The following is a 24,240-nucleotide window of genomic DNA, read 5'->3' on the forward strand; positions in this document are numbered from 1 at the left end:
TGTGTGTGTGTGTGTGTGTGTGTATATATATAGGGCATGCATGTACTCTCTGGAGAGAGAGAGAGAGGGAAAATGAGAAATCACCCTCCAGGCCATGGCCACGCTGCAATCCCTTCTCCTCTATTCTCTTGGAATTTTGGGTATGCACACACATGTATCTGGCATGTTTTTCAAGGCTCTGAGTCTGGGACTCAAACCACAGAGTCGACTGGCTATGCAGGATCCAAATGTCTTAACCTCTGCTCTATCTGCTAGCCCCACAGCTTCCAAATTTAAAAGTGAAAAGTTTTGCTAAAGTAAAAGCAGATTTTTATCTTTGACATTGTGTGGCTGGCTTATGCGTTCTATGCATTTAGGATTAAGTACAATTAGGTTATTTGATCTGTAATCTCCTCTCCCAGACAGGACAAATACCATTATGTACTTTTGCCAAGGGGCCACTGACACTGAAAATAGATTGCTTGTTTTGTAAATTTGTAAGAATTCATCTGGAGGTCAGCAGGTGGCATGATGTTTAAAACACTGGACTCCCCTACAGGCAACAATGGTTCCAGTCCTGGACCTGGAGGCTTGCTTTCTTACTTTCCCTTTCTCTCTCTCTGGTAAAATTAAACAAATAATAATGATGATAATAAATGAAATAAAATAATTATTTAAAAAATCATCCGGTGTTTTTATTGGGTTTTTACAAAATAATTAATTTTTTAAAAAATCCTAGAACATGAGAGACAGAGTCTATGAAACATAAAATGAAAGGAAAAAAAAAAAAGAAAAGAACACTCAAAGACAACAATTTTTCTCCCCTGACTATTACCCTTCAGTCATCTAAGAGAAAGGAAATTTCTATATTACTCTTTGCCCCATGAAATTCCCATATATACAAATTAAACAGCAGCTTTGCATCCACTTTAATAAATCATGTGCTATCTTTAGGAATCAAAGATTTAGTGCTCTCTCTCTGTAGCTATAGCTCACTTACATAGAGTTGCTCATGTTATAAAGCCTCACGGTATCTTCGACTTGGCATTTATGTGAAGCTGAATTTACAACAGAATGAAAGACATTGAAAGTTACTTTAAAATCTATCTTTTATCCCTTTCTTCACTTGTTTACTCAATAAATAAACATTTATGGAGAAACTGATATACAAGGGGTCTTTAATAAGTTCATGGAAAATGGAACTGAAGTACAAATTCATTTTTTTTGTGCAAAAAATGTTTGAAAACCACGCAGTTTTTTCATTACAAGCATTTTACATGAACTTTCTAAAGATCCTCCCCTCATATAAGACACTGTGATAGATGTCACGAGGGACAAAGAGGATATTACAGTCTAGAGAGGTAGAAAGACATGACGTTACTGTAAACATGAATGACCTGTGTGTTGCTAATAGTGCTTGAGGCACCGTGGGTGTATAAGATGAAAAGCACTACGTGGGGAAGGATCCTACGCAATGTCACAGTATCTTCAATGGGTAGCTGGCATGTAGAATGCTGTAAAAAGAGATCTTGTTCTTATTAAGGGAGAAAGAGGACCCCACAGGGCTGCCAAAGAGCTTTCTTTGATTCTGCCATCAAATGATTCAACTGTGGCGAGGTAAATATTTTCCTGATTCCCTGTCAATGTATAAAATAATTGTTTTTCAATCTAGCTTAACAAATAGCAGAAATGTCGCAATTAGTGTCCAAGAAAACGTCTCTGAAGCATTTTAAAATAGCTTCAACATTGATGCAGTTTGGAAATAAAACACACCATTGCCATCCCTTTATATCTTCAGTTGACCTCAAATTGTCATTTAAAAAAAAAAGTCACTCAAGTCCATGTTCTTGCATTCCCTGTGATGACTTACCTCGGTCCTGGTTCCGGTGACGTTTCCAGTATAATAAAATTGAGATTAAGACCAGAAGAATTACCAGGGAAACAATGCTTAACAATAGTGGCACTGAAAACCAAAAGCCTGTGGATATTGATGAGACAAAAAGGAAAGTGATGTCACACAAGGAAACTGCTGCTGAGGCAGAAAGCGATCAAAAATCAATAGTTATGATGAGTTTTTACAAGAGTTGAACATTCAATAAAATTATCCTCAAATACACACAAAATATTAAAGCCTATATTAATGACTTCATATTGTTTTTATCACATTTAGATAATATGATAGTGAGGATACTTTATGCAGTTATTAGTAATAAGAGCTTTAAATGTGTTATCTCATTTAATGTTCAAAACAGCCCCAGAGTTAGACATTATTAGTATTATTATCTAACAGATTAAAATGAAAACAAACAAAAAATTAAGGCTCAGAGGAAGCAAGTTCAGCTTGAAATTATAGTAAATGGGAGAGCCAAGACTTAGTTAAAAATCGGCTTAAGTCCAAAGCTCATACTCTTTGTCATACTTTCCACTAAAGTCATATGTGTTTATGGAGAAAATTTTGGGAAACAAAAAGACATACGAAAGAAAAAAATATGACTCTCATAATCTTAACCCTCAGAAGTAACCCATCTCAATGTTTTTATCACGTTTCTTCTATGTCTCTGTCATTAAATCTCTTTTCAACATTCAATATTCAAGTATCAGATCCTCAGTGTCTCTCTGTAATATCAAAGCAAAGGAAGTGCTTCCTGATTTGAGAATTTCCAACATTGTCTTCACTCCCCTATAATGGGACTTGTCATATCATAATATAACTGGACACTTTCAGACAGAGATTTGATGAATGTCTATACTTCGAGTGCTTGGTATAATGCTTTGAGAGTGGAAAATTATAGCAAATGTTCACAGAGTAAGCAAATGTTACACAAATTATATACAAACATCATCAGAGATGTAAGTTAAACCTAGCATTGATAGAAAATATAATAAATGTTCGGGACCAGCAGATGGCATAATGGCTACGTCGCTGGACTCCCATGTAGTCAACCATGGTTTGAGTCCTGGACCTGGTGGCTTAAACTCACGCCAAGTGCGTGTGCGTGCGTGCTCAGAATCCTGAGAGGAGAATGAAAGAGAAGGGATTGCGATGTGGCCATCCCCCTTGGGGGGTGATTTCTCACTTTCTGTCTCTCTGTCTCTCTCTGTCTTTCTGGAGAGCGCACACGCCCTATAGTAAAAACCTCTCCCCCCAAAAAAGAAAAAAATATAATAAATGTTCCTCTTCTCCTCTTCAAGTTCTTATTTTTCAGGGGAATTTACCCTTGGCCTTGACTGCATCTGAGGCTCTCTTTACCAGTCTCCACCTATTTTATCAGATTTACTTCAATCCACTCTCTCTTGTTAATTTGGGTTTTGAGGGACCTTAAGAATCCTGCAGATGCTCCTTACAGGCTATTGCATCAACAAGGCATATGTAGGAAAAGTTTTCCAGGTCCCATTGTTCAAAACATGCCCCCCACAAAGAGCAACAATATTTTTTAGGAGGCTTCATCCAGAATGAGTGCTTCAAAACTATATAGAAGTCCATTCTCTGTGGCCCAGGCAATAATATACAGGACTACAAAGCTGGAAGCTACATGCAACTGCGGTTCTAATCCTTGGCCCAGTTGGCCTGAAACATGCTGGGTGCACTAAAATCACTGCTTCCTGTATTCTCACCCATTATGCTCTCCTCTTGTCTTATGAGGCCCAGAAACAGTGGTCGAGAGAGAAACACAAGAGAGCAGAAGGAGTCTAGATGGGAGAGAGCAGTTAATTATTTTAAAAGTGATCACAAAGACACTTCAGATTGGCCCCTTCCTCACAGTATAAACTACACAGAGGTTTCATCATAGATGTCACTTCTTCCAGGAAGTCTTCCTGATCCCCCCTAGTCTGAGCTCATGCCCTTCCTCCCCCACCTTTACTCTTCCCGTGCTGCACTGTCGCTTTCTTACTGAAACACTTCATACACAATTTCACAGTCTCCCAGACACTTCGGTGCATTGCCTCGCAGACCTGAAGCTCTCTAAGTTCAGAGACTGAGTTTTGCTCATTGCTTTTTCTTCATTCACCCCAACGTCTGGCATATGTGGGCAATGTATCACATTTAACCAAGTAGAATTGTTTGCTTCCTCAACTGTTTTCTTTCCCTTACTTACTCTATTGTCTCCATAATTAATCCCTTTGCTAAAAGACTAGGATTCTCAGTAGGAAATTCACCAGCTTCCAGGTGTGTGTGAACAAATGCAACCACAACTGTCTTTGTTCTTGTTTTCTTACCTTTGCTCAGGGTTTGCTTGAAGTTGGTCACACTTCCCAGGTGCAGCACCTGGCAGATCACCTCCTTCCCAACCTGTTTCTTGGGGTCTTTGACATAGAGGGTGCTGGTGACAGACGTGGTCCCATTTGGGTTTAACAGACTCTCAGTACTGTTGTCAATCCCTGACACCGCAACCTTCCAGGAGAGTACTGGGGGTGGGCGAGCAGTGGCAGAGCAAGTGATATTTAGGTGATCTTCAAAGAATTTGTAGTGAAGGAATACTGTGGGCTGTACTGGGACAATAAAAAGTATAATCTCCATCAGTTAGGTACCTGATCAGTTTGAGCTCATGTTCTCCTCAGAGAGAGAAGAGAGAGAGAGAGATCCCTACAGAAAGACAGGAGGGGGAAGACAAGGAAGCACATCCTCCCACACGGAGACCTTCCTAGTTCTTCGTGGGTCTACTTTTCTGAGCGGAAGAATGCAGACTGCTCTAGTACAAACCTGTGATGAGAAAGATCCTCTCTCTAGCAGAATTAGCTGGACTGACAGTGGGTATTAAGAAGTCAAATGACAGTCCTCTCCTAAGTAATCTAAATTCTAATTATTCTATTTTCTTAGTCCATGGGCCATGTGTATCTCTTCCTTTTTCTGAATACTCTTCTCAAATAGCTTCTCGATAACCTCCAACTAGTACCTCTGTACATACAGCCTGACCTATCACAAGCATGATTTTGTAATCAGAACAGAGAGGCCCTAGAAGGACTGCTACTTAGAGACTCATTTTCTGCTTGGATCAGGACCAATGAATGAGATGCACAGAGGAGAACTGAAAGATCTCTGGAAGATTTACAGAGTACATAAATTAAGAATTCATTGCCAATGGGGGCCAGCAAGTGGAGGCCACATGACTGACTGTGGTTTGAGTCCCAGACTTGGTGTCTTGCTTTCTCAATGCCTCTCTCTCTTTCTTTGGTGAGCACATATGCCCTATAGCAAATTAAAATAATGATAAATAAATAAAATTTAATATTTCTTTTTTAGAAAAGGAATTCATTGCCAATAGCCAGAACATTTTAAGAATGACTGTTGGAAAAACTTTGGAGATCACCTGATGGAGTTAAGAGAACATAACTAGCTTCTAAGTAAAAGACATTATTTTCAGGCTACCTGTCCTGTTGATTTTAAAATACCAACTGATTAATAAGTTCATTGTTGTTAGAACATAGTTTATCTCCCACAAGCAAACGGGTGGATGGCCGTAGGCTGGAGGAAGTGAAGCTCTAGACTGGGCCTGTGTCTAAGGAGTGTCCAGACTACCAACACTAATGAGCACTGGAGGAAGAGAGATAAAAAGAAAGGAAGGTGAATATGGTTAGAGTGGCTAAACTGAATGTCAAGGTCCTCTGATGGATTAAAGAATGGCTTAGATAAAACCTACAAGATGTGGCTAAAAAGGGTCAATGTGAAAGAGAACAATATTGCTAGTTAGAAGACTCAGAAGAGTCTGGTTTCCAGGGGCAAAATAATATAAAATATTATAGGTAAAGAAGAGGGGAATTGGCAAAAGAAAGATGAGTGAAAAGAAGGAGAGGAGAAAAAGAAATGAATGAGAGAAATAGGACCTAGGAGGATGAGCCAGTGGCATGGTGGTTAAGGTGGCTGGATCCCACATGGCCAAATGTGATTCAAGATCCAGACCTGGCAGCTTGAAAAACAGCAGGGTACATGTGTGTGCCCAAAAATCCCCAAAGAAGAAAGAAATAGAGAAAAAAGGACTACAGTGTAACCATCCTTCATTGGAAGTGCTTTCTTACTTTCTCTCTCTCTCTTGTGAGTGCATGTATATTCTGACAAATTTAAAAAGAAAGAAGAAGAAAAAAAGGGATATAAGGAAGAAAGGAAAGAAAGAAGAGAAGGAGGAGGGGAGAGGAAGGGAAAAAGAGAATCAAATAATAAACAGACAAATATAAAGTGAGTACAAAAGTGGAAATAACAAAGAAAGCCTGACATGAGAGTCTGCAGCAATAACCCATTAGAGGCAAAATAAGTGAAATAATTTGATATTGTTACTGCATTTCCCTTAGATTCCTAGCTACTGAACTTTCTTTTCCCCCATGGCCAATATCCTTGGATGTGCAAACTCTCACTTTAATATTCCTAATAACCCTAAGTTTGTCTGCTCTCTCCTGAAACTACCACCAAGTATGCCATATTCTAATTCCTTACACCTTTAAAAAATTTTTATTTATTTTACATTTATTCTCTGAACATCATCACAGCATACAAAACACAATTTCCTATCCAGAATATCAGAATATACTGTATAGTGGCTTAATCATACATGTTATTGTCAACAAATAATTTTCCATTTCTTATTTCATATATGTGTGTGTGTGTGTGTGTGTGTGTGTGTATATATATATCCCATATTTCTCACCTCTGCCACTTCCCACCCTTCTTCCACATTGTCTCTGGTATTTACAGTTGTTTTCCATTCCTTTTTTTCTCATCTCTTTTTCCTACCATCTAATACTTCAGCTCAGCTATCTATCAATGAACAAATAATGCTAAGTGAAGAAAGCCAGACTATGCAAGACAGGCATTGTATGTCTCTGCTTAATGTACACCAAATGTCTGCACTCTATGGAAGAAACTGAAAGACTGGAAGATACAATAGCAGGGAGGGCAACTGCAGATGCTAGAGACAGTGCGGAAGGGTATGGGTAACAAGGGGAGGAAGAAAAGGGATCAGGAGGAAAAAAAATGAACAGAAGCAAAAATGAAAAGTTATTTGTTGGTGGTAATATACACGGTAATATCTATGATTTGACTGATATGCACTATATTCACCCTTGAGGGAGAAACATTTTGTGTGCTGTAAAGATGTACAATGATTAAATATAAATAAAAAATAAATAAATGAATAAAAAGAAGTAGGAAATCTCTTCTAACTATAGTTCTTGGCTTTCGAAATAATGCTGACCATGCGGTTATGTCCCTAGTTGGCATCATTTCAGTATGAAGGGGCTCTGCTACACATGTCCTTATAAGCAAAATGAAAAGGACTACCATAACTAGCTCTAGGTTAGCCAGTCTGGCTAAAAGAGGGAAGCTTCAAGGTATCCTAGAGATGGTCTCTCTCACACATTGCCCAGATATAGAAACCCGAGTACAGAGCAGACAAGACCTTTCTTGACTCACATGATTGCAAATGGCAAAGCCAGGTCTGAATCGTATCACTGCTTATGAAGAACTTGTTGTCCTCACAATTTTCCTCCATTTACTGTTGATGACAGCAGGATCCTTCAGAGGAAAGATAGCTCTAGTATAAGAACTCAGTACAAACCCATGAACTCTCCAAATAACCACAACCACTGTAGCTATAACGTAAGGGAGAGAGATACACAGGACAAGGCTATAGGAAGCTGGTATCAAAGAAGACTTTAAAGCATTGACACCCCAAACCATAATCAGCTAAAGCGGACGTGGAAGGCTGTCTCTTCAAGAACCTTTCTGAGATTAAGACTCCCCAAAATTAAGTCCTTGGCACTACAACTATGTTCCAGATATTACTGAAAATAGTATTTACAGACAAACAAGTATTCTCAAAGACACTCACCATAGAGGGTGAGGCAGGATGTTCCCGAGATCTTTCCAGAACCAAAGGTATTGAAGAGACACATGTAACACCCCTCATCTTCCAGGGTGGTATTCCAGAAGGTGATGGTCGAGTTTTGGAGTCCCAGCTCGGTGATATTGATTCTGTCCTTATAGGCAGGCTGGATCACAACACCATGGTTCTTGCTGAAGGTGACCATGTTTTCTGGGCTGACAGCCTTCTTTTTCTGCCATGTCACACTTAAGACTTCCTGGGAACTTTGCAGAGAACATCTTAAGAAAGCAGGTGTGTTCAGTGGTTCTCTTTCATCCTGGGTCACCACTTCCACTATGGAATCATAAAAGAACACATATATTTTAAAACTTTACGACACACACATGCGCACATTTTCCTGATTATAAATACAAATGTAGGTCCAAAGTCAACCATGGAAAAAATAGAGAAAAACATGCATAGGAGAAAACAAAATTCATTCACATCCTAAAATGTTGCTACAAAAATGTAGGTTCAACTGTGTTTGTTTTAGCTTTAAAGATAGAATATCATAGTAGAAAAACAAGAAAACAAAATCTTAGCAGCCAGAAATGGTGAGGAATATCTACAAACTAGGAAGTAGGTAGAATGAGATTAAAGATGGAAAGTACCAGATGCATCAGCTAGTGGTAGAAGCCAAGGGTAGAAAAGAACAAGCAGCAGAGTGTCAATTTAAGAAAAGGAGATGGAGTAGTCCTATACACCTCACATAATCTCTCTCTCTCTCTCTCTCTCTCTCTCTCTCTCTCTCTCGTCTTCTAAGAAAGGGGGCAGCACAGAGGTGTCTGGCTTCAGAAAGTGGAAATATAGAACATAAGGTAGATAACCAGCAGGTGGCATGAAGGTTAAAACAGCTGGATCTCACATGGCCCACTCTGTGGTTCAAGTTCTGGACCTGGAAGCTTGAAAATTCTAAAATTCTAAGAGTAGAGTGGAGAAGGAACTGTGGTGTGGCCATCTCCCAGGGAGTGATTTCTCACCTTCCCTCTCTCTCTCTCTCTGGAGAGCACATACACTGTATAGCAAAACTGAAACAAACAAACAAAAAAGAACGATAAGGTAGAGAGATGCACAGGACAAAGCTACAGGAGCTTGGCAGTATCAGAGAAGATCTTGAAGCTTTGACACCCAATGACAATTCACACATCCCTCATTTTCACTGAATGCTATGGCAATAATTTCTTTCCCTCTCCAATGCTGGCTACTCATACTATGATAGATGATTTAATGAGAAATCTCAATATGATAACAAATAGCCAGACATTTGAGAAAGCACCATGAAAGAGAAACAATAAACTCTACAAACACAAGAGTTTATACCGAATGAATAATGATATCCTAGATCAATAAACACTTTGACATAAATAAATGTGATAGCCTGAGTCTAATAAGAAGCTGATGTTGTAAATCGTTTCAATTAGAGCTGTAGAAAATGAGAAAAATAAAGGTCAACCGATTGGCTGACTTAGGAGAATGGATACCACTGAAGAGTAAATCAGTAAGTCGGAAGATAAGGCCATGGAATTCTTACAAAATGTGGCATAAAGGAAAAGGAATATGAAAGAGATTTTTTAAAAGTTCAACAAGTAGACTTAAATATTTATGAGTCCAATGGGACTTCTAAAAGGAGAGAAAAAAGAATAGAAGACAAGAATCCCTGCGAAGGGATTAAAGTTTTACTCAAAATGATAAAAGGAGCAATCTGAAATAAGATTTATTAATTATGAACCCTCATAACAGCATGAATTTGAAATACATAAAGCAAAAACTAATGGAATTACAAAGAAAAATTTGTAAACCCATAGTCACTATGGAAGAGTTTTCTATGCTTCTCTCTAAATCTTCAATTCCATATATTTAAACAACATTAAAGTGAAAAAGTAAAATGTAAGGATATAGAAAATTTGAAAAACTATATATTTATGTGTATATATTTATATATACTTTACATTTAATACAAATCTTCATACATTTATATAGGTACAATATATGTACCTTATGCACACACAGTTTACTCAAAGAGAAAATATACAATCTTTTCAAAACACACATGAAACAGTACCTAAAAGTCAGTTTAAAATAGGCTATGGAATGCTACCCTATGGCTTTGAACACTCTCCACAATATAACAGAATTAGAAATTTACACATTTCTTTTCACTCTTTAGTTTGGACTGGAAATCATAAATTATTTTAACTGACTGATATTGATAGCATGCTTCGTTAAAATCTATAGACATGGGTAAAACAGTTCTTACAAGGTTGTATTTAATCCCAACTACATTAATTAGGAAATAAGAGAGATTGAAAAATGAATGCAAGCTTACTTTCAAATCTTCTATTACCTCCTCCAAAAAATAGGAGTGAGTTAATAAACAAGCACTAATTAACTATATTGTATGCAAAATTCAGACTTGATCAAAAACACCATAATTAATTTTTTTAGGACTCATAGATAAAATTTTAACAAGCGTAAGTAGAAAAAAAAAATGAGAGTTATATAAATAAACAACTCCCCAACCGTATGAAGGGCAAAAGACAGGCACAGCCGTAAATGTGAATTGGAACTTCTGGGTGTCGCGTAATTAGAGAGCTAATGATGTATGCTCTGGGAAGATGTGAAAAAACATTCTGGGAGGCAATACGAATTGTTGGGGTTGATATTTCCTGCATCTTGTTGAAATTTTGCAGAGTAGACATTTGAGGAAATTGTTGCTTTTAGAACATAGAGTAGAAAAGGAACAAAAACTAGAGTTCAACCTTTGGGCAATTTTTTTTTTTCTTTTTTTGACCATGGAAGAAATCATTTACTGGAAAGTCTGAAATTCTTTGCTGGTTGTGTGGGATTTCATTTAGATGACCTATTTGTAAAACCTTGATGGATATTGCGAACCAAGGTTGAAAAAGAGTGTGAAGCCCTCCCACCCTTCATAAGCATTCCCCAGTCTGTGGAGCTCAGGTACCAACATCACACTTAAAGTGACAAAAGGGCCAGCAGCAAGGTGAAGGGGGACCTCCCATGGGACACAGGTGAGGTGAAAGGACTGAGAAATTCCACACCCAAGTGGATGGCACAGGCTCAGTTTTCATCCAACCGGAATGTTAACCTACATACTCTACTTCATTAGTCTCTCTGTTTTCCTGTAAAAAGGGGGAGCACCCAATTTGAAGGCTTATTGCCAGGTTATCTTCCAAAAAACCTTCATCTGCTATTCACACTGTCCCCCCATGAAGTCCCATATCCTTACCAAACACACACACAAAAAAACAATGATTTTTAAAACTGTTCTAAGTCAGTAGGTACCAAAAAAATAAAAAGGGACATTTTCCTCTAGAAAGGATATTTTTCCTGAGTCTGGTTCATCTACGGAAATGGTTTCTAAATATCACAGTGTACTGCTGAAAACAAAAATGTGGAAAGCGGAAAGAACCACTCCCACCCCTCCAAGCAAATAGCATGTTTACATAATTCATGCAGGCACATGGAACTAGCACAGCACGAACAACAGTGGCCAACGGCGACCACCCCAGAAACTGGGTTTGCACTCCGTGCCGGGAAAGCGAGCGTTTACCTTGTGCTGTGCACAGCACCACTGTGGTCATGCCCCAAATCAGGCTGTAGGTAGAGAGATGACAGAAGGGCCTCCTCAACACCTGAAGACAGAAAGCAAAGTATAGAAATGGGGATTTGGACAAAGCCACGGAAACTGCAGCTTAATCACTGTTCAGGGAAGGCTGCAGCTCAATTTTTACCCACCAGAGAACTTTGGTTTTTGTGAAAGCAGAACCAGAGGCTATAAATGGAAGAAATAACAGAGCATGCTCAGGATACGGGGAGGAAAAATCAGCAGCGTGGTTTCTTTATAATAGCAATTCCTAGCAATTTAGAACCTTGCTCCTAAAGCCCCTACTGTCACACTGGGGAAAATGAACTGCTTAAATAAATACAGAAGAGAACACAAACGTCCAACAGTATCCACTTCCCAAATACTCCATATCTCCCAATATTACAAATGTAACTCAGGAAGTAACCACTTTTCAGAAGTGACTGTCTTAAATTTTCTTGAGGCAGATTTTCCTGCAAACGCCTTTGAAACGACAGTACTGCTTTTCTTTTTTTCTTTTTTCCTTTTTTTCCTCATTGCGATATTTTCATGTGTTTGGGCAGATCCTTGGCCTTCTTACAAGTCACGGTGGTATTTAAAGGAATGTTATTTTGGGCACCATCTTGATACAAAATGAAAAGGCAGAGAACAGATAGGGTATTTTCTCTGCATTAGCCCCAGAGACGTTCACTTGGTCTACATAGATTCATTCTGTGGGGTGCAGGCCAGGGTGCAACGTTTTCCTATATTTGTCTGTCACTTAGATATGAACGAATGTAGTTTTTTTTCTGTATTTTTCTTTAATAGATTATTATTATTATTATTATTATTTTTGCACATAGTGTATTCACCAGAGAGACAAAGAAGTAACAAATCGCCCCCCAGGAGGATTGCCACACCATAGTCCCTTCTCCTCCATTCTCCTCTTGGGATTTTGGGCACACACATGTGTGCACACACATACACACACACCCTGCATGTTTTTTAAGCTGCCAGGCCAGCATTTGAACTGCGGTCAACCATGTGGGATCCAGCTCCTCTAACCAGTCAGCTACAAGGTTGGTCCCAGTTCATTCTTTTCCTGGATTTCAACACCTATCTTTGGGTTCCATTTTCCACTCTCCTCAACTCCCTACTCCTGGGGGCTGGACAGAGGTATCTGAGGGTAGACATCAGTCAGCCCCTCTTCACTCCAGCAGCCTAGAAAATGTTTATCTCCTCTAGGGTCAGAGAGGTTCGTTATCCCGTCACCCTACATTCCTCCAGCCTACTCCTTCCGGCACCTCTTTGGTCTTTTACCATTTAGGCTTTTGAAACTCAAATGCCTAGGTTCTTACTACTACAAAATTTTGACTTCTGAAACTAAAAAGCTTCTTCTGCTTTCCTGTAGAGGTATTCTTCCTCTAAGTCTGTGAGTACTTGACTGATTTGAAAGGCCAGAGAACAAAAAATATTTTAGTAGAATAAAAAATACACCAGATTGGGGCCAGCAGGTGGCACGGTGGCTAAAGCACTGAACACTCCCACATGGCTGGCCACCATTTGAGTCCCAGACCTGGTGGTTTGCTTTCTCACTTTCCTTCTCTCTGTATGTCTTTCTTTCTCTGGTCAAATGAAAATAAATTATAACGAGTAAATAAAATTAAATCAATAACTCTAAAATTATACACCAGACCATAAACAAAAATAATACTGTTATTTATATCTTGTATAAGGTGACCAAATCATAAGTGAGAATACTAACATTTACTGAGTATTTATTCTGTGCCAAATACCATCCTCAGCACTTGACATGAACTATGAACTATTTAATCTTTTTTTTTTAAGATTTATTTTATTCAACTTTATTTATGTATGTATTTTAATTTGACCAGAGAGGGGTGGGGAGAGAGAGAGAAAGTGAAAAAGCAAGCCACCAGGTCCAGAACTCGAACTACGGTTGGCCATGTAGGAGTCCAGCACCCCCAACTACCACGCCACCTGCTGACCTTGACATGAACTATTTAATCTAATATTTCATATAAATATGTTTAAAAGAGACTATTATGATCACCATTTTCAAGGTGAAGATTATGAGGCACAGAGAACTTAAATAATTTGCCCAAGTTCACACAGCTAACAAGTGGCAGCTCCAGAGCTCAAAAAACCATCTCTATATAAAGATTTGATGGTTTCAAAATTTTTAAATTTTGACACATAAATATAAAATCATGCTGTTACTGCCTATGACCAAATCTCTACCATGAAAGAGTAGCAAACTGTCACTGAACATGGCAGTTTCTGCTTCATTGCCCTTAAAACAATATGCTAAATTTAGTTTGAGGTTGATTATCTGTCTTAATCTATTATATATATATATTTTTTTTTGAGAGGTTTTTTGCCATAGGGCGCATGCGCTCACCAGACAGACAGAGAGAGAAAGTGAGAAATCACCCCCCAGGGGGGATGGCCATGCCACAATCCCTTCTCCTCTATTCTCCTCCTGAGATCTTGGGCACACACGCACATGCGCCCAGCATGAGTTTTAAGCCATTGGGTCCAGGACGTGAACCGTGGTCGACTACATGGGAATCCAGTGACATAGCCATTATGCTAACTGCTAGTCCCAATCTATTATTGTATTGTTGTAACAGAAGTACCTAAGACAAGGGTTTATGGAGAAGGGAGGTTGATTTGGCTCACGATTCTGACAGCTGGAATAATCACGAGCATGAGGCCAGCATGTGGCTGGCCTTTTGTGTAGGCCAAAACACACAGAAAGAAAAAGGCAGGCAAGCAAAGACAGGGGCATCTATGAACAGCTAACTTGCTTTTATATCTACCCACTCTCTCAAGAACCGATGTGTGAGAATTCACTCCTTCCAAGGAACCCACATTAATTACTCACCAAGGATCTATCTCCCATGTTTCCCAAACCACCCACTAGACTCCACCTTCCAATACTGACACACTGGATTCACGTTATAGTTACATTTGCGGGAGAGGACTCAAACCATATCAGTATCTAAAGCATTTAACTAGATTTACACAGAGTCAAACAATCTTTGAAAGCCATTGAGTAACTGTCAAGACATTCTACTAATAGTGGTTAAGCATCTCCTACCCAATAGCTCAGCAGAACCAGAGTTCTAGGCTCCTGTTGCCTGCTGCATGAAATTGAGCAACTACACGCTCTCTGACCTTATGTCGCTGTGCTCTTCTTGCACACCAAACTCTATCACCCTCCTGTCAATGCCTTGAAACCACCAGGCTCTTTCCTGGTCTCAGCTGAATGAATAAAATGAATAAGTTTATAAATAATACCGAATTCATCATCATTTTACTGAAACGACTTCTCTTTTGGACTTTTTATCTCCCAAGCACGAATGTCATCCTGGACTTTAGAATCTCCCTCTCCCCATACAGAGCACTAGTCACTATAGGTTGAGCATGCCTAATTTGAAAACCTAAATGCTCCAAAAACCTGAAACTTGTTGAGCCCCAGTGATGCCACGAGTGGGAAATTCCACACCTGACCTTCTTGATGATTTGCACTCAAAATTCTGTAATACAAAAAATACTGTATAAAATTACCATCCGGCTGTATGTATGGGTGTATGTGAAACATAAATTAATTTCATGTTTAGACTGAGTCCCGTCCCCAAGACTTCTCATTATGTATACACACATATTCCAATGTTTTAAAAAAAATCCCAAATCCAAAATACTTCTTGTCCTGAGCCTTTTGGATAAGAGATACTCGAAGTGTATACAGAAGAGATTTTGCCAGGTGAAACTTTCCCTTTGCTAACCTAGTCTCAGCTCTTCCTGCTGGGTGATTTTACAATAGTCTTTCTTGTCTTCTACCTGAACTTTTCTCATGTTTCTTTTTCATTTAGTCTCACTTACTCCTATCTTTTGGGTTCAACTTCATGCTAAGCTTAGCTTATGTGTTTTGGAAGCAGTAGTAGAGAAGGCAGATAGGATTCCCAACCTGAGAAGTTCACTGTCTAGGTTATGTACTACCATTGAAAGGTTAAATCTCCTTAAATTCCTCTTGGTACAAGTTGCTACCCCTTTAAAAACCATCTATTGTCCCTTCTGCCTGAAGAAAATACTTCAAAGTTCTGATGCTGGTATTTCCATTCCTGCAAACTATCTTCCATTGCTTACTCCCACATGCCCTCTATACCAACTGGCCTTGTATAGTTCTGAGTGCACCACATAATTTCCTATCTTGGAATTTTTGCTTTAGGCATTCCTACTACTTGAAATTCCTTCCTCCCACTTGTACATTGGTGACACTCTTTTATAAGCCTGGTTAGAGTCATCTGAGTATACAGGGATCTCCTTCTGTCCTCTGAAGCACTTTCTTAGATCTTTCAGAACTGTTAGGGCTTCAAGCAGATTCAGTCCTAGTCCCCCTGTGCCTACAAGGTCCTTTCCCTTTGACCACCGCCCATCACTTTTTTTTTTTTTAAATGAGTGGCGTTTTAATTGAGCAAGTCTTAATAGGACTGAATCTGGCAGTTGTTCCTGTCGGACTTCCAGACAACTCCACACAGCCTTGTGGTCACAGAGTATTTAAATTCTGGAAAAGGAAGGTGACGTGTACAGGAATGGAAAAGTGCCATACCTGAACACACCAGATTGTTTTCCAGCTCAAGAGAAGAAAGTCTCTTCCTGACATAGCCCACCATATGGCCCAAATCCTGAGACACTTCCCTATAAGTTCACCATGTGGTCCAGCCCCACTCCAGGTGGTCAGTCTGTTTCCTCTCTCTTCCCAGTGGAAAAAAAAAATTAATAATAAAACATGACCTGCCAGTAATGAAGCCAAAATTTTGTTCCACAGATTGTATTGTCCTGGATTTTGGACATTCTGTTGCTTGTTTGGTTTGAGGTAACTGCTTATTTCGTTCTAGTTTCCTACGGTATTTAAGAGTATGTGCCTGCTCTTCCATAGAGTAGCAGTTCTTTGGGCCTATCCCACTGTCCCACAAGAAACTCAATATCCACCCAAATTCTTTTTAAGAAAGATATTCTGACCACTTTCTCTTTACTCCAATCTAATTTCCCAATAAGCGCAGCATGGGCATCCTCCAGTTCTGAATTTTATGTTATAATCTGCCTCTGCTCTACCCCATATTCTGCTACTATTGCTGGAAGCTTATTTCTAAAGTATTTGACAATGAGCACTTAAGTGGCCTTTCTTTGAGGGTCAGGGTTATTGTCAAAGGGTGGTATTCAACCTCTGGGAATCTCATCACCTCATTTTCAATGTTTGCCTTAACTAAGCCTTGTTTTGCTCTTCCTTTTAGATACAATGACTTGCCTGCTAGAGTTCATTGTCCCCAACACTCTAAGCTGAATCTCCATGTGCCTTTTCATTTCCATGGGATTTCTATTGTCTTATGGCAGCCTTCTTTTTTTGAGAGGTTTTTGCTATAGGGCACATGTGCTTGCCAGAAAAACAGAGGAACAGAAAGTGAGAAATCACTCCCCAGGGGGGATGGCCACACCACAATCCCTTCTCCTCCATTCTCCTCTCCAGATCTTGGGCACGCACATACACGCGCCCGACATGAGTTTAAACCACCGGGTCCGGGGCTTGAACCGCAGTCGACTACATGGCAACATAGCCATTATACCAACTGCTGATCCCTGATAGCCTTCCTTTTTAAGGGCCTTAGAGGGCTTGGAAGCAGGGAATAGCAGAGCAGAGTCTGTAAGGATTTGAAATTCTCTTCCTTTATCTACCACAAGGATTTATCTTTCTTCTTCTTGTTTAGTGAGAGCCACCCCCATTCTAATATCCTCTTTCTTTCCTGTTATACCAGCTTGTTAATTCTGCTTAAATCATGCCTCTTCCGTTGGGAAATTGCTATGACCTAAATTTCATGGGGGAAATATTAGAGAGGAAGTGACAAACCAATTTAATTCAACAGGTGTATCACAAATGTCATTCTCATTACATAACCTTGCTTTCCTTTAGCAAGAGAAGTTGCTAACCTTGTCCCTCCATAGGCTGGGGTAGAATATTTCCCAGTAATCATCGATGGTGTCTTTCCTATGGTTATAGCTATAAGGAGAGAAGCTTCAGCTGTCCTAGCTAGAACCTGTAGGTTGGGAATCAGTGAAGTAATGAACATTAGAACCATCTTGTCTCAGCTCTCCTGGAGCCAGCGTGCACCATGGAGGTGGCTGAGTCCGTGAACATCAGAGCTGTCATGGTGTGGGCAAAGGCCTGGCCCTGAACACTATGCTAGAGACTGGAAAGGGCTCTTCGTGAAAGGGCTCTTTTCCAAACTCACTGCCAGTGATGTAGAATCTCCTTACAGGCTCCGTCAGTGCTCCTGGTAGGTCCTTCCGGATGGACGCCCTGCAAGGGATGATGTGTCACTTCCCTCGGGCACATCTCCAGTGCCAGCCCATACCTGAGTACCTTCTGTCTTCAGGCGGCGAGGCTCAGTCACAGACTTTCTACCTCGACCCCATGGGGTGGCATCATGGATAATAATATTAATCTGTGTCGCATGAATTCCTTTTTCTTTACATCCCTAAGACCTTGCGAATACAAAGCTGTACTATCCACACATGCCACTAGGATGAATTACCATTTGCACGTATTTTTATTGCTTGTCCTATGCCTTCTCATGTCTTCACGGGTCCAAGGCCATGAAGTCAAAGCTGATACAGCTGTCTGTAAAGACACGCCCTTCTCCTTAAGACCTGGCCCCCTCTTCTCTTCCACTCCCAGGTGCCACATTCACAAAGGTCTTGGTTTTGAAGTACCCTGGGGACAATTTGATACTTTTCTCAGTATTACCAAGACTGCCGTATTCTGTTTAACTATATAAGAAAGTCAGAAAAAATCAGGTCAAATATTTCCTTAGGCTTTGTTGCCAGTGTACAACACATCTTGTTTTATTTTCAGCTGAGGCAGTTGTGGAGACAGATACTGGCCTTACAATTTCATGCCAAGTTTTTTTCTTAATTTGCCATTGGGTGAGGGCATTGCCAGAGACAGAGAGACAGAGATAGAAGAAAGCAGTCCCCCAATGGGGCATGGTGACACTACAGTCACTTTTACTTGATTCTTCCATCCTGTTGAGATTTAGGGGGCACACACACGTCTCCAGTTTGTTCTTCAAGTCACCAAGGCCAGAGTTTGAGCTGTACAGTCAGCCATATAGGATCTGGCTCTAGTAATTACTAAGCCACAGGGCCAGCCCCATGGCATTTCTTGAAAACTGTAATGCCTCTCATGTAGAAATCCAGGCCTGTTATGAGGAATGTAAAACTGATTGATTTATATAGAAAAAAAATCTGTTTTAGGATGAGAGAGAGGACATGCAAACCAAAACACAAAACTGTAGGTTGGAGGGCCAGCCGGCTGCATGGTGGGTAAAACAGCTGAATCCCACATGGCTGACTTCGAAGTTTGAACCCCAGACCAGGTGACTTGAAAAACACACCAAGTGCATGTGCATGTATAGCCCAAATCCTGAGGGAAGCATGGAGGAGAAGGAACTACTGCATGGCTGTGCCCCCTGGGGAGTGATTTCCCACTTTCTCTCTGTCTTTCTCCAGCAAACACATGTGACCTATAGAAAAAACTGAAGGGAAAGAAAAGAGAGAGGGAGAAGAAACTTGTGAACTGGAAATTAGCAGTGTTAAATAAAAACATGGGCTGGTTCCATGGCCTAGTGGTTAAGGGAGCCGGATCCCACTTGGTTCTCAGCCCCAACAGTTTGAAAAGCATGGGGGGCAGGGGACACACATATCGGTATGCCCAAATCCTGGCAAGATAGAGAAATGGAGAAGGGATTGCAGCATGACCACACCCCATTGGGAAGGTATTTTCTCCCTCTTCTCTCCCTCCCTCTCTCTCTCTCTCTCTGACCAGCATACATGCCCTCAGGCAAAAAAAAAAAAAAGCAAAAACAAAAAACAATACATAGTGATTGAGACGAAGGGACTCAGAAGAAACGTTTTGCTATTTAATATACACATATTTTTATTTGATACATTTTTCTCCTCTAGTCCATGCAGAATAACTGAAAACAGCAGTACTTATATTTTATAAGGAGGAAACCCGGGATGTATTGCTGGCTGATAGCTAAGAAAATATCCTCTTGGCCAATTTGAATTTGCCCTAAAACAAGAGCTAAATGTTTGAGTGAAGACTAGCCATTTTACCTCTCTCAGGTTTACCTCTCTCAGCTTCCTGGTTTAAAAGGCTAAATAAATAATAGTATATGTAAAGTAGTATACATAAACTTCCTAGAATAGTGCCCAATACAAATGGTACTAAATAAGTGTTTCTAACCCAGCCACTATGGTGCCCTGCAAGGCTGGAAACCATAGGGTGGACCGCTGGTTCAGATGCTACGTCAGCTCGAAAATATGCTGGGAGTGCGTGGGAAGCCAGGATCCTGCAGTGCGTTAGTACCAGAGAAAGGGGATGGCGGTGTGATGAGACCTTGTCAAGTGAGCCTAAATCTCACTCATGTGCACACAAGCTCTCTACCATTAAATAAATAAATAAAAACTGATGATACTTTGTAGGATTATTATGAGAATTAGAGATTTAAAGCATTTGGTACAGTGCCTGGATGTAATAAATGCCAATATGTGTTAGGTAACAAAAAAAAAAAAATCCAAACTAAGCAATAAGTCATGGATGAGAAGTACAATCATAAAAGCAAAATCCACTTACAACCTCTGCCAAGAAGGCCAGGTTTACAAGGCCTGGGTCTTCCCTGACAATTGCCCCCACAGGTACACTGCCCCTATACATACCACTTCCCCTGAAAGTTTCTAAAGCCAAATCCCAATCCCATCACACAGACTCACACAGACTTGCAAAAATTAACCTCTCCTCCTGGTTTTTTCATTTGTGAAATCGAGCCATAATTCCCTATTGGAAGGAGAGCAGCAAAGACCAAGAGTATCTAGCCCACCCTCCCCAGTAGCTCACAGGACACCATTCTCCTTTGTTCAGAAAAATAATGAAATAACTGGCTATGTGTACCGTTTTGCCAATCAGCTATATATGAAAAAAATTATCTTAAGACATTCATTGGGGCTGGTTTTTCATCTAATCATACTAATGGGGTATATGAAAACGCATTTTTGTTTTTTGGTTTGCTTTTTTTGTAAACAGGTCCAGAATGAACAATATGTCTGTCTCGCTACCCTGTTTTAACCCTTCCCAGACTCATGATCACAGAGCATTTCCCTTCTCAAGTGTAGCTATAGCTTCAAGAACTGATCCTTCCTGGCTTCCCCAGACGAGGCCAAGAGGAGACAGCAGCCACAGCAGCGGAGCATCAAAGGGGCTCCGAAGGAGAGGGTGAGCTTGGAATTCTGCACCCCGACCATGGCGTTAGGTATCCGTGAGGTGGATCCAGCACTCCGCAGCCCCTCCTCGGGCAGCTGCACTCAGGTCGTGCTTTCTCGCCTAGGGAGCGGAAGCCCGCAAGCCAAGCCATCAGCCCGACCGGGGACAGTTCATCCCTTCACAAACAATGACTGCGGGCGACGCGTCTCCTGAGCCCCCGCCTAGTAGCATCATCTTTCCAGAAAACTGGCATCAATGCCACGCACCAAGCAGACGGCGAGCAGAGGCTCCGCGCGCTACGCAAGCAGCCCGCCCCAGGGCCACCAATTCGACCTCGCCCACCCGGCACCTTTCTCCGCGTTCCCTGGCCCAGCTCACCCGTCTCTCCATCCTCGCTCCCAGGCTCGCGCGGCGGCCGAGGACTGCAGGAAAGCCTCGGTGGTTCGCAAGGGCTAGGCTGTGCGCTTCCAGCTCTACCGAGAGAGAGGCGTGGGGAGGAGGGACGGCTAATGTTACGTCACCTCTCCCTCCCCCCACGCTGCTGCCGTAGGCACCGAGGCCCCTCCGCAGGTGGTGTGGTGGTTAAGGGCGCTGGATCCCCACACGGCAGACCGCGGTTTGAGTCCGATTCCCCTCCTATGTTCGCTTTCTCTCCCCCCAGCTCCCCTCCCCACCGCTAGCACACTATCATAAAGTGAGGAAAGCAATGGGAGTGTGATGGTTAAGGCGCTGGGAGTGGGGTGGGTAAGGCGCTGACTGCAGTTTGAGTCCCAGCCCTGGCAACGTTTTTTTTTTTCCCTCTCTCTCTAGCATACATGACCTGTAGCTAATTAAATAATAATAATAATAAATAAATAAAAACAGTTAAACATGTGTGGCCACTTACAGCTTTAATAGATCCTTCATGGATGACGTTTATAACCATTGCTTTTTGCCTGTCTACAGATACTATTTTTTCAGAGGTGGGGACTGGGGAAAGCAAGAAAATGTTGCAGAGGGAAAAATTATTTTCACCATTTTTTTTCTGTTAGCTGAGCTGGGAAAAGAAGTAAGAGTAGGCGGTGGGAAAATTGTTTAAATAGCTGCGTTAGCATTTGAAATGGGAAATGTTTTCGAGTTGAATTTAACCAGTGGACACTTAAAAAAAAAACATATTTATTGTTTTTAAATCCAGAATCTAATTACATAATCAAGCAACCAATTCTACAATAATTTTTCCCATGGCGATGTGATCGGTTCTTTAGTCTTTACTGAGGCGTTTCCTTGTACTTGCATGAATGATGAGCATATTTTTATTTTACCAAGTTCCAGAGTTCTTGGCACTTGAAAAAGAAAGCCAAAGAGATAAATGACATGTTACCTTTGGAAGACTTTCCTATTTTGTTATCATTACCCTTTGAGAAGATGCTGGGACGGAGCTTTTTACTGTAAGCATTACAGAGCTCTCTCTTTCCTGCATTCTCTCCTCCCTCCCTTGTTTCCTTTTTCACCTCCCTTCCTTCCTCCTTCCCTTCCTTCTTCTCTATTTCCTCCTCCTCTTTGTTCTCTCTCTCTGTCTCTTTATTGACGTTTGAGCGATGTACAAAAAGGAGTACATATTTAATGGATATGAGTCATAGATATATACATAGCAAAATTAAGATCCAATTAAGGAAATCAAGAAGAAAACGCTAAATTTCAAAAATGGAAGGTCAGATACAATGGGGAAAGAATCAAATGGTGGTAAATGTTTCAAGGCAAAGCTGAATGCAAGAAGGCAGTAAGTTAATATTTTGAAGTACTGAAGCAAAATAACTTTAATTACATTTTGTGGTTTATGAAAATTGCTCCACTGGAACATTTTTTAAACTTGATTTTAGTGAATGTACCTATAGAAGAAAATGCATAATGTCTCAAGTAAACAACTTCAGTTGTCCTAGAGTAAACATGTAGCCACAACCCACATCAGAAAGATTGAACATTCTTAGCTCCCTAGAACTTATTCTAACCTATTTGCCTGCTATTTCTGTTGCTACCATATTCCTACCCTGAGTAACCACTCACCTACTTTTTTTTGGGGGGGGGGCAGGGGGAAAGGTTTTTGCTATAGGGTGTGTGCGCTCACCATAAAGACAGAGAGAGACAGAGAGACAGAAAGTGAGAAATCACCTCCAGGGAGGATGGCCACGCCACAATCCCTTCTCTTCTATCCTCTCAGAATCTTTGGCATGCACAAACACACCCGGCATGAGTTTAAGCCACTGGGTCCAGGGCTCGAACCGTGGTCCACTACTGGGAGTCCAGTGACAGAGCCATTACGCTAACTGCTGGTCCCACCATTCTCCTACTTCTAACACCGTAGACTAGTTAGTCTGTTTTTAAACTTTACATAAATGGATCAAAGAGCCTGTCTTCATTCGTGCCTGGGTTCTTTTACTCAGTAGTCAATTTGAAAAACTGTGTCCATGATAGTGCCTGTAATTGTATAGTTCTTTCCTTCTCACTGCTGTGTCGTATCCTGTTCTAGAAACACTGTACACCACATTTATTTACCTATTTGACTGCTAATGGACATTTGTCTTCCAAATTGGAGTTCAAATCCCAGATCTAGTAGCTTAAAACTCAGCCTAGACACATGTGTGTGCATGCTCAAGATCCCAAGAAGAGAATGGAAGAGAAAGGACTGTGGTATGGGCATCTTCCTTGGGGAGTGATTTCTTGCTTTCTGTCTCTCTGTCTCTCCAGAGAGGTCATGCACCCTAAAGCAAAAATCTCTGTTTTTATATATATATATATATATATGTGTGTGTGTGTGTGTGTGTGTGTGTGTGTGTGAGTGTGTGTGTGTATATATTTTTTTTAAAGGGGCCAGCAGATGGCATAGCAGTTACATTGCAGGAGGCCAACCATGGTTTGAGTCCCAGACCCAGTGGCTTTGAAATCATGCCAGGTGCATTTGCATGTGTGCCCAAGATGCTGGGAGGAGAATAGAGAAGGGACTGCCGCATGGCCATCCTCCCTGGAGGCTGATTTCTCACTTACCTTCTCACTGTCTGTGTCTCTCTCACTCTCCAACAAGCGGATGCACCTTAAGGCAAAAACCTCTTAAAAAATTCTTTGGAAAAGAAGAAATTTGCTAATTTATATAATGACTTCCAAAAAAAAGGAAAAAATGATATTGACAATATTGGACAAATTTAAAAGAGTACTCAATTAATATATCCTCTTAGTTATATTTACCAGGTATCAAAGTGGAGCAAAAGGAGCAAACAATGAATTTAAGAAAATGAAAAAGAGGATATAATAAACTAAAGGCAGACCCAGCTGCGGTGGCCCAGGTGCCAGTGTGCCGCTGCACCACTGAGGCAGAGAGGGCAGCCCAGGTTTGGCTCCTGAGCCAACATAAAGGAGCCCGAGAGGCGCACCTAAAGCAGGATTGCAGCATGGTGAAACCTTGTCAAAAACACTCTCTCTCTACTATTCACACATTATTTCTCTTT

General features: G+C 40.8%; 1 protein-coding gene across 7 annotated transcripts in view; it reads right to left on the reverse strand.

The window, feature by feature from the left end:
- The window catches only part of CD200 (CD200 molecule), a 31,754-nt gene extending 10,336 nt beyond the window's left edge, over positions 1-21,418 (reverse strand). Inside the window, exons 1-6 of one of the 7 annotated variants that reach the window (XM_006155127.3) lie at positions 21,140-21,417; positions 11,404-11,485; positions 7,800-8,126; positions 4,198-4,470; positions 3,595-3,669; positions 1,850-1,957 (exon numbers count right to left, since the gene is read on the reverse strand). In XM_006155127.3, coding sequence (XP_006155189.1) covers positions 1,850-1,957; positions 3,595-3,669; positions 4,198-4,470; positions 7,800-8,126; positions 11,404-11,485; positions 21,140-21,151 — 877 coding nt within the window. In that variant the 5' untranslated portion in view covers positions 21,152-21,417. Of the gene's footprint in view, positions 1-1,849; positions 1,958-3,594; positions 3,670-4,197; positions 4,471-7,799; positions 8,127-11,403; positions 11,486-21,139 lie in introns of all 7 variants that reach the window. The other 6 variants (XM_006155126.3, XM_027774461.1, XM_006155128.3 and 3 more) reach the window with 6 other exon arrangements.
- Positions 21,419-24,240: the final 2,822 nt, after the last annotated feature.

The sequence above is a fragment of the Tupaia chinensis genome, unplaced genomic scaffold (assembly GCF_000334495.1).
Source record: "Tupaia chinensis unplaced genomic scaffold, TupChi_1.0 Scaffold000437_1, whole genome shotgun sequence".
NCBI lineage: Eukaryota > Metazoa > Chordata > Mammalia > Scandentia > Tupaiidae > Tupaia > Tupaia belangeri.